This window comes from Nanorana parkeri, unplaced genomic scaffold (genome assembly GCF_000935625.1).
Source record: "Nanorana parkeri isolate BGI_ZX_2015 unplaced genomic scaffold, ASM93562v1 scaffold173, whole genome shotgun sequence".
NCBI lineage: Eukaryota > Metazoa > Chordata > Amphibia > Anura > Dicroglossidae > Nanorana > Nanorana parkeri.
The window spans coordinates 653,118-671,058 of NW_017306441.1; the positions used below are offsets into that span (position 1 = coordinate 653,118).

The following is a 17,941-nucleotide window of genomic DNA, read 5'->3' on the forward strand; positions in this document are numbered from 1 at the left end:
TAATCCAGCTGCCCCTGCTGTGCTATAAGTTGTATTGCATAAGGGGGGTGTTGCTAATTTTCATGGCTTGTTGTACTGAAGACTTCACATCCATTTCCAGCCCTCTGATTGCTCATTGGACTGCTATTCAACACTATTCACTACAATGGTGAAGCTCACTCTGGGCTCTCACTCCCTTTTAAACTCATATAAGGACCTCCCCCTCCCACCTACAAGCCTACAGAGCAGGCAATCCCACTGAAAGACTGATTTTTAGCTGTGGGTGACATCTTAGCATTTTGGACATCACACACTGGCTCAATGAACATAATTTTATGGCTGTTGAAGGAATAAATAAGCAAACTAAGCAGAAACTTTATATTTTAGCCTGGTGTCATTTTTTTTAAGCAGTTATACTTCAGGCCCTTGACCTTACAGGCCAAGTCTCTTTTACATTCTGTGAAGATACTTCAAAGTCTTCACACTTCAAATACAACTAGAAATTGCATGAAGCACAAATACAAGATACAACGACCAAATACGAACCAGGTGCCACCACCTACCCGGTTTATCAGCTCTCCCACCATCCCTGTCCAAGATCCATTGGGCTCTGGGGCTCCATACAGTCCATCCTCCACAAGTTTTATCCTATAGTTGAATCTTAGAAGTGCAGCCAACTCCATCAACATCTCAGCACAGAAGCCCTCGTACTGGTCATTGCCGGATAAGGAGCGGAAATTCGGCTTACGCATCATGTATGGGTTCTCCTGGGGAAAGACAGTGGGAGATCAGTGAGGAGGAGGTGGACGGGATTCCAAGAAATGAACCACACGTTTACCTTTGGGTCAACAGGGATATGACAGCAATGGGATCAATGACAAGTCAAGGAGTAGATTATTGAGTGTGACTGTGGTGGTTAAAGCCCAACTCCAGCCAAAACTTGGATAGAGTAGGAAATTGGTTAGAGCCTCTGATTTTCATTGCTGGCTGTGTTTTTACTGAGCAAATTTCTCTTTACTTCTTGCCTGGACAGTGATATGGAATCTTTCCAACAGGGCACAGATAAAAAAAAACATTTAGGTACAAACGGGAGACTTTAGAATAGCTGAATCATTTGTATAATGTTTTCAATGCCTTCCAGTCCCTAGAACAACCCCCATTTCTTTCCCTGGTGTCACAGGGATAGCAAGTGAGGCAAAATCTCCCCAATGGGGTCACAGAGAACTAATAACCTGATGCAAATTTAACTCTTCCCAACTCTAACTGAAATAATGACTGAGTTAGGGTTAAAGGGTTCTCCACAGAAAACACAACAATTCACCCCTCGGACTCCAGGGCCCCCAAAATATCAGCCACAGGAGGAACAGGGATTTCATAGCTGTTTACAGTGGGCTGATGAAGGGAGGACTTCTCCATGTATACAAGTAGGGGGTCCCAGTCACATAGTCAATGTCAATATCATTGGGACCTTGCCTTGAAAATCCACAAAAAGAGAAATCACTGACCTCCCCCCAACCTAGGCAAAGGTCTGAGAACCCGTCTGGCAGATTTACAGTAATTTATTGACAGCAGGGAAACAAACCTGCATTTGTACTGAGAAAATACCATAGGATTACTCCCATTAATATATAATTTCAGTGTATACATAGGAACAAGGTGATACACATTGATATGATTTTGTACATTAAGCTAATTTGTTTCACGAGTGTAGTTAAATATAAAACACTAAAAAGATGATCACTTCTCTTTAAATTATAATACTTAAATGGCTTGGTACATTTATTTCACTTAAATTTATACATCTATATAGTTATAAGCAATAAAACTTTATTATATTCACTAAAATGGAAGAGAAAGCAAGGATGTGTGGATGTAATGCTTCAATAATAAATAATCTATCTAATGGGAAAACCCAGAACTAACTTTAGGCTTCCTGGCAGGCTGTGTTAATCCACTGGTAGTGAACCCGTCAAAATAACCTATCAAAGTAAAGCTTACACATGGCTAAAGACCTTACCCTCTCCCTCCTGTGACATCGTTGACACTTTGGAGTCAGCCATACAGGCACTTAACACTACATCATAAGGAAGAAGATCACTTACATGCCTCCCATAGCTTAATGTACCAGGTATTTTATAAGGCTGTGTCTGGCATGGGAATCCAAGTATCTTAAATAAGGAGGTGGGCTATCTGATGAACCTGTATCTTTTCCCCTAATGGGCAAAGTGATAGGTTATACTTTAAGACATTGCCATCTTTGCTAACAAATATGTATAATTGTATAGCAGGTAACTCAATAGAATAGATTTCACAAACAATAATGTTTGGATGCAGTTCTCCCTACTGGCAGCAAGTGTTAAATGTGAAATACTCAAACACTTGATTGAAAATTAAATTAAAATACTGAAATGTAAAAAAATCATGAATTCTTTTAGGAACACACATTGTAATGGAAAAAAGTGTTCAAAACCCAGCTTCCTATTTTGTCTGACACGTGAAATAAACAGGTTTCGCTGCAGTTCATCTTGCTTCAAAAAGGCAAAGTCTGCCTGTCTTGTAATGTAATTTTTCCCCCCCCCCCACATGGAAATCCCCACACTATTATTATCACAACAATCCTATAATCATATAAGCTTATATGTCAAGTGACTGGTTTTGAGCATTAAACCCCTTGTAATTATTGATAATCTTATGATATTGAACAAGCCTGAGCCTTCTGCTGCCTGCTGCCATCTTTGATTTGCATTAGCAGCCCCAGGCAGATTCAGAGCTGTCACTCCAATGACATTCTATAGTATTCCCATGCTATCATTGATTTATGTTTGAGGCTCACTGAACAGCCTCTCATTTATCTAATGACAGAGCAGAGAGGCTGATAGTAGGAGCTTGCACACATCAGAGCGCTGAATGATACCAGCATTGACACCTCTGCTCTGCTCATACTGCAACCAACTTCTGCTTTTGTTTACATTTTTGTGCATTAAGGACTCTGAGCCAACTGGCACTTCTAGTTAAGGACTTTAGGGTGCACAGATAACAAATCACTGATCTTGCCTGCAATTCTAGCAATTGCTAACAAGTAGCTGTGCAGGCTCCTACTGTCTGCCCACATAGCAGCAAGGGAACAGAGGGAATAGAAGGCACTGGCATAGACAGGTATTGACATTTCCAGGAACTGGTCAGATTCTTACTAAAGTAACACGGGTCACAACATGGGAAAAAAAGTGGGAAAATGTCATGCTCATTATCCTTTGCTGCTGCAAGGTTTTGTCTGGTGACAAGGTCTCCCAAAAAAATACGATAAAAGTTAAAGTCAGTGACATCATTGTTCCTTCTCCTGGGAAAACTGGGAAAGATGAATCTCACATGAAGTCACTCCAGCTCTGTCTAGGAGCATCTTCTCATGAGATTGGGGATCCTCAGCTTTTCCACTACCTCAGTAGAAGGCCGGGTGACATCACCCTAGCATTTTGATGCAAAGTCTGCTTAATGGAGAATCTTTTCAGTATCAAAAAGTCAAGCAGAACTTTGTGACTAGCTCCAGAAAAGGAGACATAAGAACAAATATTACTCACGAAAGATAAACAACTCAAAAATAAATGCACTGAAAAATTAGCCTGTCAGACGGGATTTCATAAGCTTCCTTTATATTGCTGGTAATCAAAAGATAACATCTAGAACAAGCAGAGGAAATTTACAGAGACGGTAAAATATTTATATAGAATCCGGCCATGATGCATAAAGATTGTTGCAGAGGCTGCAGGCTGAGTTGAAAACTAGGCATCACAAGTTTATAAAATGTACAAGGTTTGTCTTAGAAGAACTCACCAGAATTGTGGTGACCACCAGAGTCTTGTTCTCAAGGGTGTCTGACACGTTAATGTCCAGGCTGGTAGCATTCATGGCCAAGGTGCGGTTTGAGTACCAAACTCCAACCTGTGAAGGAAGAGAGAAGGTAATAAGCAACATCTGTCAATAGACTGGTATTATAATCTAGGAAACTTTGCTAATGTTTTGCATGATCCAATGCAGTTGGGCAGGTTTTTCAGTTCTGCAGCTTCTCATCACATGGTTCACTATTGTGCAACCTCTCTCTCTTAGGCCTGTAGAGGATGGCACCCAGAACTCATTCAGATGCCCATTCATAAAACTTTAAGACTGATAACTGTATGGGTTTAATGAGCAAGGCAGCCGACAGCATAAGTTGAAAGTCAGGAGGAAAATTAGAGCCACTAAGCAAATAGGTCACATCCCATTTTCATGTTTGACTGGAGTGTAAATTAAGTTGTAAATCTTGCTTGTTTTACTAGTTTTGGATACACTGAGGAAGGGTTAGATCCTTTTACTGTTGTCTTGTCTGGGGAGAGTTCCCTGCACTTCCTACCCTTGAAAGAGAAAGTCAAAGGAAATTTCCCCAATGAGGATTTAAACAGCTTGGAAAACCTTAAAGTCGGTCCAGAACATTTCCTAATCTATACAAAACTATAAAAACATGTTAAGGCTGGAGCTTAAGTTTAAATGCTATTAAAATGTACTATTGTCAAAGAGAATAGTGGCTCAGTAGATAACAATGGTGGCTTTTGCAAGGTGCTGCTCTAGCAAAATTCTCCTCATGTTTTTAGGGCTTTGTGAAAAGTTATCCAGTTATTTAGTTATTTAGACTGTCCCTAGACTTGTCATTTACTGATGTGGATATATTATTTACCTCTCGGTGACCATCCCCTGCCTTCTCTAAGATACGCAAGGTGTAGTTCGTCCTCTGGCCTTTGCTGTTAAATTCCACTCGTCCAGTCAGTCCATCGTACTCTACCTGATAAGTAGAAATGAAGAAGAATGGAGGGAGGCAAAATGTGATATATTTCAAATTTAGAATTGATCAATGGTCCTGTTTGAGTACCAAAGCTGTGGAGCTCATTTATAGTGAACCCATGTTTTATCTGTACAAGCAAATGTAACAAGTTCACTTGAATGGCAGCACCAGCAGCTTAACCTCACCTTGCTTTCGCTCCCATGCTACCCAGTAAGTCTGGGCATGGGGAACATGTGAGTCACTCTTTTCCTTCCACATGAGGTTGGTAATTTGGCTTCAGACACTCAGTGCAGTAACATGGGAGCGAGGACAGACATGTCTCCTTCCCTAATTTTTAACAAACCAAAACAATAGTATATAGTATAATTTGCACTGTATGTTGACCCTTGACAGAAGCAATGTATTCAGGGACTTTAAGGACCATTCCAGACAGCAGTAACAGTTACACAAGCACTAAAGCACAATCATGGTGTAGCAATGCAAAGCAGAACCTTTGTATGTAAAAAAAATTGGCATGGCTGCCTCAGAACTGAATTACTCAAGAGGCAACCTTGGCAGGATCCTAGGGCCTGCTGAATGTTCAGGGGACCCAGCTACAACGCCCATGATGTAAATTAGAGGGAGAACACAACTGGTCAAAGCTGTTCACTTCCTGTCACTTCAAAAGGAAGGATGTACTTGTAGACATTTGTTGTCTGATGGAGTCATACCAGTACAAACAATGCAAATGTGGCAACTTCTCTTTGCTTATTGCAGTCATTATCAATGTCAACTAAAGGGATGAGGGAGTTAGCAAAGCTGCTACCTTGCTAGACTCCTGTCCTGTCTTAATCAATCTCTGGGCTGCCCTATGTACATATAAAGCTATAAGCTACACACAAAAATAAATGTTGTCACCCTGTAATTGGAAGTACCTGAACAAGGTCCTTCATGGAAGGTTTCACCAGGTATTATTTAGTAAAAAGCTGCAGTTTAAAAAAAAAAATAGACTAAAGTCTGAAATGACATTAACATGTTAACACTTTTATGAGATTTTAGTAATTGGGTTTTTAGAGCAAATGAGGATACAAATGTGGCCACTTTCAATGTTGCCTCTTACCATGCGGAGGTAGTTCATCAGACTGGTCCCATGTTGCCAGATCTGGGATGTGCTACAGGACAGCTGCTTGACACCGATTTCCTGGCTCCGATTTAACTCTCGCACCGCACTGACTACCACGTGGACTGCGTCAAACATGAGTGCGGCGGACAGCTAAGGGAAACAGAGAGAAACATAATAAGTGAGCTCTATTCACAACTAAACGGTGTGCTTATTATCTGCTCCTGGAATATAATGATCATTATTATCTCCGGTCTTTTCTCCTGCCACCCACTCCACTTCCATGTACAACAATTACTATTCAAAAGATGCCTTTGCTGTCCTTACCAATAACCATAATCATTACCGTCCCACTGTGCTGATATAAAAACATAGTAAATAGATGAGGTCAATACCTCAATACCTGCAACAGGATATTTGCCCAGGCTGGAAGAAAGCAGAGGTATCATCCACAGCAACCACTTAGACTCCATCTCTTTGTTTTCCAAGTTGATCATTAAAATAACCTTCTGATGGGTTGTTACTGGTAATGCCTCTGCTTGCTTCTGTTTTTTAATAAAGAGCTCTAAAGGACCACATGTAGATAGAATGCAGTGAAGGAGCTGTTACAATCTATATCATTGTGCATCAATTGGTTTACTGGCTATGGGAGAGATGATAATTCAAACCAAGGATGTGTGGTTAGGAGTGGTCATCTCACTTGAAGGTTCATCTAGGCTGTTTATTTAAATGGAAATGTCAGATACGACCAACGCATTTAGGGGAAATCAGACTCCATCTTCTTCAGGTTTGAGCAACAACAGTAAGTGGTGGATTCAGGGAAAAGAGTACTTTGTAGCTTGAATTAGGGCTGGATGAGTGCTGAGTGTCAGCGTACCTGTTTGCAGTGAGCAATGAATCCGTGCTCAGCATTCTAAATAAACAACTTGGAAAAACCTTCGAGTGAGATGACCATTTTTTAAGAGGTGCTTCTAACCGCACATCCAGAACCTATCACAAAAGAAACATAGAATGTCTATTTAAAGTTCCACTTTAAGTATTCCTGACATCCCAACTCTCCCAGACTCTCCAGGAGTCTCCCGCTATTAGATAGCGGCTCTCGGCCGCCCGGTAGAGAAACATTTTCTCCCGGAAAGGTTTACTCTGCTCAATCTAGCAGAGTAAACCTTTCCCTGCTCTGTTTTTTTTTCTTCCAACATCGGAGCTGCCGGCCACCGTCAGTCAGAAAAAAAAAAAACACAGCATAGGAATGCATAGCTACATTCCTATTGGCTATTTCACTTTGCAATAGCCAATAGCAAATTAGCTATTGCACCCGCCCACTGCTGCTGTCAATCAGCTGAGGGGGACTTGAAGTTCTCCATCAGGTCCTCTTTTAGTGATTGACAGCAGCAGAGGGTGGGTGCAATAGCCAGCTTGCTATTGGATATTGCAAACTGAAATAGCCAATAGGAATCTAGCTATGCATTCCTATGCAGATTTTTTTAAAATTATTATTCTGACGGCAGCAGCTGTTAGAATACTAAAAACAAACCAACTTGCAGATAGCAAAGAAGCTATTGCTTCCTCTGCTATCTGCCATCATTTCAGGGGGGGGGGGGTGCTCTCCCCCGCCCCCCGTGCAGATGGGGGAGGGGGGCAGAAGGCACCTCCCTGAAATGAGAAGGGCACCTCCCTGAAATTGCTTCTTTCAGGTTGGGATCCCTGGTATTCTCTCACCAACAGTTCTACCTACATGCACCGTTTGGCTACACATGGACCCAGGAAAGGCTTCAGATGGCTAATAAATGTTAAAATGCAAAAAAAAATAAAAAATTAAGAGCATAGAAAAGACAAATAGCAATTGTTTTGCCACTTAAATGTTTTCCTATTTATTTGTCAAAAAAATAAATGAACTCCATTCCTAGCTACAACAATATTTTTTGACATAAGGCCGTGCAAAGTAATATTTGCATGGTAATGAGATTGTTGCCGGTGAAATGTGATGAATGCTGACAGAAGTCATTTGCAAACTAACAAAAGAGGAAAAAGTTGCTGAGAACAACTTTTAATTTAGCTGTCATTTTGGAGCTGTCATATCCCAGCACTCCCACGGGGCTCCTTCATACTACCGAGTCTCGTGTGCCAAAGGTTTTTGCAGTGAAAGTGTTTGTTGTCCAAACCAACCCTATAAATTCCATCTTTGTTATTCCAATTCTGGCAAAAGCAAAGGAAAGGAAGAACATGCAAAAGGAAAACGATTCCTTTCTAAATATGTTATTGATTATTTATTTATGACAATTACAATTCAACTTTGTATCTGTTTTCCAAACGGCCACTTTCCATTCAAAGAGTTATATCTGTAAAAAATAAGTCAAGGTAACTGGACTTGCTGTATTTTTCTTGAAGACGTTTCGCTGGTCATCCGACCAGCTTTCTCAATAAATTCTGAATTGGGAAAGCTGGTCGGATAACCAGTGAAACATCAACAAGAAAAATACAGCAGGTCCAGTTGCCTTGACTTATTTTTTACAGATATACCATGACCTGGATGAATGAGAACCTTCACAGACACACTCAAAGAGTTGGCCTAAGTCTCATCTGAGAGTTTGCAACATACTGTACATTTATATATTACATACCGCATTCGATCCAGAAAGGAAAATATGCCAAGAAGGTTTGTTTATGCCTCAGTTCGCACAGAACGAATGGTTACCAGGTTTTGCAGGAATGGCTCTGCAAATTTTTTATGAACACACTCCACAGAACTGCATTCTGAGGAAGATCAGTAGACTGTATACATATATAATTACAGACTGTGTACAGAAATAAGGTTTTAAAAATAGTAATCATCAATACGATTTTCATTACGTGGATTGCTTTCATATGTTTATCTAATGAATAAAAAAAAATATAAAACTATAGATGCCATTTAAAATTAATCAAACTGACTGAACAATAAGATATTTCCATATATAAGTTGTAATGTGACTTACAGCTGGCCCAACATAGGTGTTCAGTTCACAGTTCTCTCTCCAGGACATGTTGAGGCTCCTCAAGAACTCCAGATAGAATGGATGGGTACTATTAAACATGGAAAACCCCAAAATATTGGAATGGTCAGTAACCACCCCTTCCAGGGACAACAAGGGGAAGTCCTAAAAAAACAGAAAGGCCACTTTATCAAAGACATCACCCATATACCAGTACATTTGTTTCTTTCTCTGACCCAGAATTATCCATCTTTATCCTCATTTAATTTGTATTTGTTTGAGTAAGACATTACATTAGACATGAAGTCAAAAAGAGTCAGCTCCTCCTCCCTTAACAAGGTAAAACCTAACTGAGATTGACAAAAAAATAAGTTTTTCCATCTAGTTAAGGTAATAGCAGGTGTCCTATTATGAATAATGAAGCACTGGGTTGCGAATTAACATGCAAAGCACTCCAGGATAGAGGCGGCCTGCTTCCATCCATGCTTCGATCCTGGCCCTGCTCCGAGAGGGGTGGAGAACACCAGCTTATCCCATTCCAACCTGTGCTCCACTGCATTGTGATACCATCACCTTTAGGGGAGATTCTGACATAGAGGTGGTCAGCTATAACCCCACAGATGGCAACTTCACCCCATTAGCTCCTCAGCAAAGCACCTACACCAAATGAGGTGCAGTGATATTAAACTCGAGAGTTAAAGGAGAACTATGGGATGAGTGATTTACACTCATCCTCATAGTTAGAGCTGACGTGTGACATTAAATCTGTCACATGACGGCTCTATTGATCGGAAAATGAGCAAAAACATACCGCAACCCGCTCTCTTCCCAATCATCTCCCTGCTGAGAGCGATGACTGACAGTTACTGCTCCCCACAGGGATTCCCCCCCCCCCTTCCCTCTCTGATCATCCAGTGCTGACTGGAGAGACAGATGGGGAGGGGACGGCATAGCTGGCTTTGCTTCTAGATAGGCAGTCAATCAGCCAGCGGGGTGGATCTTGACAGTATTGTTGGGATCGGTCCCGGCTGTGGCGCACTCAGCATATAACAAGCAATAGCCCACTATATACTGAGTTTTGGGTCATGGGAGGACATTAGTATATGTCCTCCCATGACCCTAAAGAGAACTGTGGGAAAAAAAGGTTACCCAATAGTCTTTTAAATCTTTAAAATGCATTCAATTCACTTAACAAAAATGTATCTTATTTGTGTATCGCTCGGCTGTAGATCATCAAATCATCTCTGAATTGGTGCTGACACTGTCCTTCCTTTTGGAGGGTGGCTACTTTTGTTCCCCATGGTCCCTGTGTGTTGTAAAGTAGCCACCGCTCCAAACTCATTTCCGTGATGGACTACAATCTCATGTTTAGTTTACTAATTTGTATTGAGATTGTAGTCCATCCCTGGAGCGAGCTTGGAGCGATGGCTACTTTACAACACACACAGGGACCATGGGGAACAAAGTAGCCCCCCTCCAGAAGGAAGGACAGTGTCAGCACCAATTCAGAGATGATTTGAGGATCTACAGCCGAGTGATACACAAATAAGATCTAGAAAGGATTGTCACCAGCACACCAAAAGTTTTGAAGCAAAAAGTCCTTTATTGACAAATCGCCATCCAATACAAGCGCTTTCGGGGTCTCAGCAGTACCCCTTCATCAGGCTCAGATTCATCAGGCTCAGCAAACTTTTGGTGTGCTGGTGACAATCCTTTCTAGATCTGCATTGTTCACGGGGCCGTCCGTGGTCACTACAAGCACCCACCTGCTTGGCAGGTTTACTACTATTCCGGTAAGGAGTGCAGCTGGTTCTTGACTACATGATACACAAATAAGATACATTGTTGTTATTAGTTAAGGTACTTGAATGCATTTTAAGAGATTGAAAAGATTATGGGGTAACCTTTTTTTCCCATAGTTCTCTTTTGGGTCACGGGAGGACATATACTAACCTTCTCACGTACAGAGCAGGATTGGTATTGCGACAACACATCATCAGTATTGTGTCTGCTCTTAGGAAGGACGCAGTTTATAATGAAGCACATCATGATGATCATGATGAAGAATGATGATACTATTTCTGTAGCTGATTCTATGCAAAGTAGATACATGAAGTTATATTTGGAAAACTTAATTGCAAGTGTGTGCAAACTGTAGCCGAGTTGTTATGAAGTACTCCATAGCAATTTTGGAACAATGTATTCCTATGGAGCGCTACTAGTATAAAAGTGAAGGTATTTCTTGAATATTACTATGTAAATTCCTCTTCTCCCACTTGCTGCTGTACACAACTCTCTAGGTACACAGGGGTTGACACAAACATGCTTTTTTAAAGCTGAAGTGAACTCTAGGCATATAATAAAAGATAACCAATGAATCTGGTTGTATACAGGCAGTCCACGAGTTACATACATCCGACTTACATCCGACTCCTCCTTAAAAAACGACGGCTCGGAGGCTATTACTGTACAGCAGGGGTAATTGTGATGCTACCGCGCTCGTGCTGACGAGGAGTAGCCGCCTTTTTGGGTCTGGCCCGTAGTACTGTACGTACATTACAGGGGTGCCTACCTCTTCTTCCGGGTCACTGTGAGGTTTTTACTGCTCTCTGTATCCTCATTAGAAAGATTTAATCTCACTTCCTGTCCTTGAGACAACAGGAAGTGAAAGGAAATCCACCCCTAGGAAGGGGAATTCACTCCTGTAAGAGTGATCATGGGAAAAGGGTGTCTCCACTGAAGCTTCATCACCCATCCTCGCTTCAACGACAACCCAACATTTTCAAAATCCAATTGTCACAGGGACAGAGAGTGAGGTGAAATCTTCTGAACAGGGGCACACACAGCAACACAAACGTTACGGGGGGTTAACCCTTCCCTATGCTATGCAAAACAAGAAAACATTTACCTGTTCCAACTTACATACAAATTCAACTTAAGAACAAACCTACAGTCCCTATCTTGTTCGTAACCTGGGGACTGCCTGTATTCATAACATACGGTAGGTATAGTTTTAGTAATAGTTATAAAAAGTAAATATAAAAAAATACAGTATATTCATATTAGCTTCCTGTAATCAATCCCCCGCTTAGCAAGACTGCAAAATGGGGTGAGGGTAGGCGCAACAGTGCGATCCAATCAGACACTACTGCCATGCACACTACGGTTAATCTAACGTGGGGAGCTTGCTGACAGAAGAAAGCACAGTTATGGTCTCGCCAGCGTTGTCATGTTCCAACATTTGCAATCAGAATGGAATCGAAGGAAGGAAGGGAATGGATCGGTCGGTGATCAAGAAGTATTGTTTAATTGCAATGGAGAAAAGTGAGGTCACTCACTTGACTGTAACAAATGCAGATGTCATTAGCACTCCAGCAAGAAGATTCACGTCAGTGCAAATCTACTTCATTGATAGATGACATGAAGACAAGTGCTTTCGGGGCCACGCAGGGTCCCCTTCATCAGGCTCAATAACTGAGCGCGGTGCCCGAAAGTGCTTGTCTTCATGACATCTATCAATAAAAGTGGATTTGCACTGATGTGAATCTTTGTGCTGGAGTGCTGATGACATCTGCATGTGTTTTGAGCGGCGCCATCTGCAGTCATTACAAGCAGCTGTTATTTCTGGGATATCCGGTAAGGAGTGCGGCAAGGTATGTGGACTCACTTGACTGTGCCGTCTGATAGAGGTTTCTAGATGACAAGACTGGCTGAGCAGAACTACAGATCTTTTGCAGGTAAGACAATTCAGTTATACACTGAGTGGCCAGATTATTATGACCACCGGATGTTTGTAGGCAAATTATCTATAATTAGCTATAATTTCGCGCTGAAGTTGCTAGAGGGCCAGACCATTATAAATAGGGAAGCAGGTTGTTTACCACGACAGTAGAAGTGATTTGTTTCTGAAGATACGGGGAAACAACGCGATTTAACAGCCTTTGAACGTGGGATGATTGTTGGCGCTCGGAGCCATGGAGCGAGTATCAGCAAAACAGCAGAATTCATTAAATGTTCAAGAGCAGCTGTTGTTAAAGTGTTTAAAGACCAGACTGTCAGCCGAAAATCTGGGTCTGAACGTGCGAATTGTGGCCGTCAGCGACTAGTCAATGTTAGGGCAGAACGGAGAGTGGCAAGACTGGTACAAGACAACAGAAGGGCAACAGTGCAGTGTCAGATTCCTCGCATCACCTTTCAACATCTCGTGGAGTCACGAGGTGGCCCAACAAAGTACTGATGGGGTGGTCATAATAATCTGGCCACTCAGTGTACATTTGTTATTTCTGTATTAAAGTGTTTAGATGTAACATGTGGCTGCGCTAGGGATGTCCTGGTACCGATACTAGTATCGGTATCGGGGCCGATACCAGGCGTTTTCACGAGTACTTGTACTCGTGAAAATGCCACGATTCTTAAGGCCGATACTGGCCCTTTAAATTTTCAAATCGCAGTGGCCGTCCGAGTTCCCACGCTTGTGAGGACCTCGGCAGCCTGCTGGCACCTGCACGTAGCTGCCCATGGCAGTGCCTGTCCGGTTGTATATGTCCTCCTCCTCATTCCCAGCTGAGGCACAGCCATGGACAGCCCCACACTCAGCACAGTACAGCCCCGGACATCGGCACACTCCACAGCATAGGAACTGCCCGCAGAGCCCTGCAGAGATTGACATGTCACCCGGGAGAGATCAGCATGCAGCCTGGTGAGAATAATTCTGCTGTGGGGACATGGACTTGTATTCTGCTGTGGGGACATGGACTTGTATTCTGCTGTGGGGACATGGTCTTGTATTCTGCTGTGGGGACATGGTCTTGTATTCTGCTGTGGGGGCATGGACTTGTATTCTGCTGTGGGGACATGGTCTTGTATTCCGCTGTGGGGACATGGACTTGTATTCCGCTGTGGGGTCATGTATTCATTTCTGGCGACATCTTTATTTAGCTCTGGTGAGAAACTGCCCTAAAATCATCAGTCTGTGTTGTTTTAGAAAAAATGTCACATGTCCCAATAAGAAATAGTATCGGTAATTTGTATCTGCAAATACCTGAGGGCAATTACTTGTACTTGGTCTTAAAAAAGTGGCATCTGGACATCCCTAGGCTGTGCTTAATAACATTTGAGTGAATTGTTTTAATTTGTTACCATTTTTGCGCCAAAAAAAAAAAGATTTCTTATTTTTTTGTTATAAACCAAGAACTTAGTAGCAAGCGTTCATCTTCTTGTCGTCACTCCTTAGATATCTGCATAAGACATCAAACGTTTCTGTGTAAGTGGCGAGCCAGCCAGGGGATTCTGATACGCTCCCTGCTCACAATGGCCGACTGGAAGGAATTCTTATCAAAGGATCTGCAGACTAAAACTTACCACTGATGGAAAAAGTATCATATAAAAGGCATGCGCCAGTCACGTTACAAAAAGTGTAAAGATAATACACAAAGAGTTACACAGCCAGCTTCCCAGGGGCTTTTGTTTTTTTATTCTGGCAATGACTTTCTACACAAATGAGCCTTGCTATACATAATTGTCTGTTTCTTCTCAGCCTGCAGGCTAAGAATTCTGCAAAGTGTCTACGCAATGTAAGTTTTGCTGTTTAATCAGTTCAGCTCTTGTACCTGTAAAACCCTTTAGGACCAGAGGAAGTTTTACATTTCTCCTAAGAAGCTGTTTAAATGGTGATATCCAGTGGCGTAACAACCGCCATAGCGACCCAGGTGGCCGCTATGGGGCCCGGAAACAGGGGGGCTATGGGACGCTATGGGTCGCTATGGCATGTGGGTTGCTGGCTGTCACAGACACAGCTCAGCAGCGGCCACGGCGCATTTCCCCTCATAGCCGTTGCGGAGCTGTGTCAGTGACAGCCAGCCGCTGCGGCAGATGAAGGCAGTGTTCGGAATGGAGGCCAGCGACCTAAGAGCAGGTGGGGCCAGTGATGTAAGAGAAGGCGGGGCCTGTCGATAGCAGAGGAGGCGGGGCCCGGGGACGGAACAGGAGTCGGAGCCCGGCGACCACAGAGGCGCTGACAGGTAAGAGATCTCAGACCCTGCAGAGCCCACTATAGAGAGTCTATGGCGGGCTCTGCAGGGTCACTCTCCGCTGGGGCTCTGCAAGTGGCATGACTAGCAATCACGGGGCCCCATACAAAATTTTGCTATGGGGCCCTGTGATTTCTAGTTACGCCCCTGGTGATATCCTAAGATAATATTAATAATAATAAGTAATGAATGTATTTTTGAAGGACAGACAAGGCTTTCTTTTAGTGATATCATCTTGGAAAAGATATTGGGGGGAATTTATCAAAACTGTAGCAGACAAAAACTGGAGCAGTTGTGCATGGCAAACAATCAGCTTCTCTCTTCAGTTTGCTCAGTGAAGATTTGGAAATTAAACAGAGAAGCTGATTGGTTGACGTGCACAGCTGCTCCAGATTCTGCCTGCTCCTGTTTTGATAAATCCCCTCCATTGTATTTTCTGCACAATGTACAGACAAAAAGATATAAAGAGAAACGCTACAACACACCTTTTGCTATTTTCACCACTGTCAAAATAGGAAAAAAGCGTGTTACTGTAGCAAAATAGTATAAATGTTATGCTATATTTTGTCCTATTGATGACAGCACAATAAGGTGTCTGTTACAAAGCAATGCAAAGATATTTACAAACAAATTTTCCAATGTTGCTCATATTTTTAATGGAATCCCCCCCCCATAAATATGAATACACAAAATGAACAAAACCAAAATATTAACAGTTTTAAAATCTATATATTAGAAATTATATAGATATAATAATATAATATGAATATAAAATATATATGACAGAATTAATTAGGGCTTGTCAGGGTTAATGGGTTAACAAAAGGATAATAAAGGGCTAAACATGAGCAAATTATATATAAAGAAAAGTTGCTTTAACTGACAGCATATGCAGATCAAAGCTCCCTTTGTTCTACAGATGAATGAAAATTCCTGTAAATGCATCGCAAGGAGAGGCAGTGGGGGGAGGATAGAACATGCTACACATACCCTGTTTTTTGCCATATGTAGACTAGTACAAGACATACAAGACTAGTTAAAGTGACAATGCCATAAGAGCTATGGGGGATGCCATTTCTGGCCGCCCTCTAAAAAACGTTCAAGCTGTGATTGTACTTTTAATTTACAGTCTCAGAATAAGCATGCTTCAGAAATGCTTATCTCTATACTTGTTCTGGTTCAGTGACTCACAGAGCATTAAAGCAAAAGTATCATCACAACATTCATTGATATAGCATTCTCAAAGCTGATGTCAGCAATAACAACCTCCATTATTCCCTTATGACTGAGTCACTTTAATGTCCAGCCAATAATGTTTTCGTTTTAGGTAGATTGGGGAAGTGTTAGAACCCCTTTCCGATTTTGCTATTCAGCGCTCCACTTAGCGAGATTTCCCCTCACCTTCTCCCAGTTACAATGGTTTCACTAGACAGGAAATGAGGGAAAATCTGCACCTTTTTAATGTCTCCGCGTGCAGATTCCTCTGATTAATCCAAAACTAAAATAATAATTTTGGCTAGACATACACTTTAATTATGGACATTTTTTTCTGTAGAAAGCATCTACTCCTGTTCTCCACCCCATTACGATCTATGGACTGTAGATCTATTGGCAGTGGCGTCACAGGGGGGTTCGGCCGCACCCGGGTGCCACCATTGGAGGGGTGACACCAAAATGACTGACTTTTTGCTGTCACTCCCTATGAAAAGTCAGGCAGTCGGTCACAGACCGAGAGCCCAATAGTGTCAGGAGAGAGGAGGGGAGCCGGCTGCATACCTCCCCTCCTCTCTCTGCCCGCGTCCATCACCAAGATGGCCACCGGCAGGCGTCAATAAGACAACCATGCCTGCGCGATGACGTTATCGTGCACGCGGCGGGGTCTCACCCGGTCTCCGCTCCAGGTGACACCCAGCCTTGGGACGCCCCTGCTATTGGAGGGGTTGCATTACAAAGAATTACAAACAACTCCTATAGAGGAGTTGGGTGCGGGGTTTGCCCAAAACTTTTACTAATGAATGACATTGATCGTGTTTAACAAAATTTATTGGCGCTCCCTCTGTCTATTTAATACCTGTTGTGCAGCTTTTCTGTTCTACAGTATACGGAAGATCGTTTTTGTTTTTTGCATTACAAAGAACCATTGAGGCTGCAATCCTGAGCCGAGGCCATCTGAAACCCCTCTTCAATATGGCAAAGTGAAATTATAGTGAATGATATCCTAAAGGATGGATAGGATCTTGACAGTAGTGCAGTTGCTGCATTTCAAAGACTGTAGCTCACCAAATTATTTTGCTTCACTTCAATGTGCCTGAAGTTTCTTTTTCAGACTGCCCTTTATCTAGTTCTTCTACGGCAAAAACATTTATTGGAAATTTCCTCCCATTAAAATGTTATTTTATTCTTTGCTGTCTTCATAAAACCTTGTTTTCTTCGGATCTATTACTCTCTTTGTATTCCCGGTGCTTGTCAAATTATTTAATTGCTCTTTATAAAACAATTGCATCGTTTTAATTCACTCCAAACACTCCAAAAAAAAAAAAAACCCTTTATATCCTCCCCTTTATCTAGAACTGTCATCTTACCATTGTTGTCAGAATATATTTGTAGTGGGCAGACGTCATACCAAGCTCAGAGGCCTGCGGGAGAAAGAGTTAAAAAATAGGTGAGTGGAAAAATCTGTGAAAATGTAGTTAGAACAAGAGGAAGGGGGGGGGTAGGGGGGGGCAAACCCTTGATTGGCTGTTAGGGGTAACGCCTGCACTTTTCAGTAGATCAGCCCCAGCAAAAGTGAGGGGGCTGTTATAAATTAGACATGCTCGATTCGTTTCGTTCCGAATCAAAATTCAGGGCACATCCGAATTTCCGACTCTCAATGCATCTGAAAGTGTTCGAGTCCGAATTTCCGTTTCTGAATTTCGCATCTCATCCAAATTTCGTTCAAAAACTAAACTGAATCAGTTATGTGACTTTTCTGGCCAATCAGATGTGTTTTTCGGTTTAATGCATCCGAATGGGTCTGAACGCGAATTTTTGTTGTATAATCCTGTATAAT

At 42.1% G+C, this 17,941-nt stretch overlaps 1 protein-coding gene across 1 annotated transcript in view; it reads right to left on the bottom strand.

Annotated features, from left to right (window-relative positions):
- Positions 1–17,941, bottom strand: part of GRIK5 (glutamate ionotropic receptor kainate type subunit 5) — a 168,116-nt gene that overhangs the window by 67,080 nt on the left and 83,095 nt on the right. Inside the window, exons 6-11 of the mRNA XM_018554791.1 lie at positions 17,472–17,525; positions 8,864–9,025; positions 5,889–6,041; positions 4,685–4,789; positions 3,808–3,915; positions 543–746 (exon numbers count right to left, since the gene is read on the bottom strand). Of these exons, the coding sequence (XP_018410293.1) occupies positions 543–746; positions 3,808–3,915; positions 4,685–4,789; positions 5,889–6,041; positions 8,864–9,025; positions 17,472–17,525 (786 nt within the window). The remainder of the gene's footprint in view (positions 1–542; positions 747–3,807; positions 3,916–4,684; positions 4,790–5,888; positions 6,042–8,863; positions 9,026–17,471; positions 17,526–17,941) is intronic.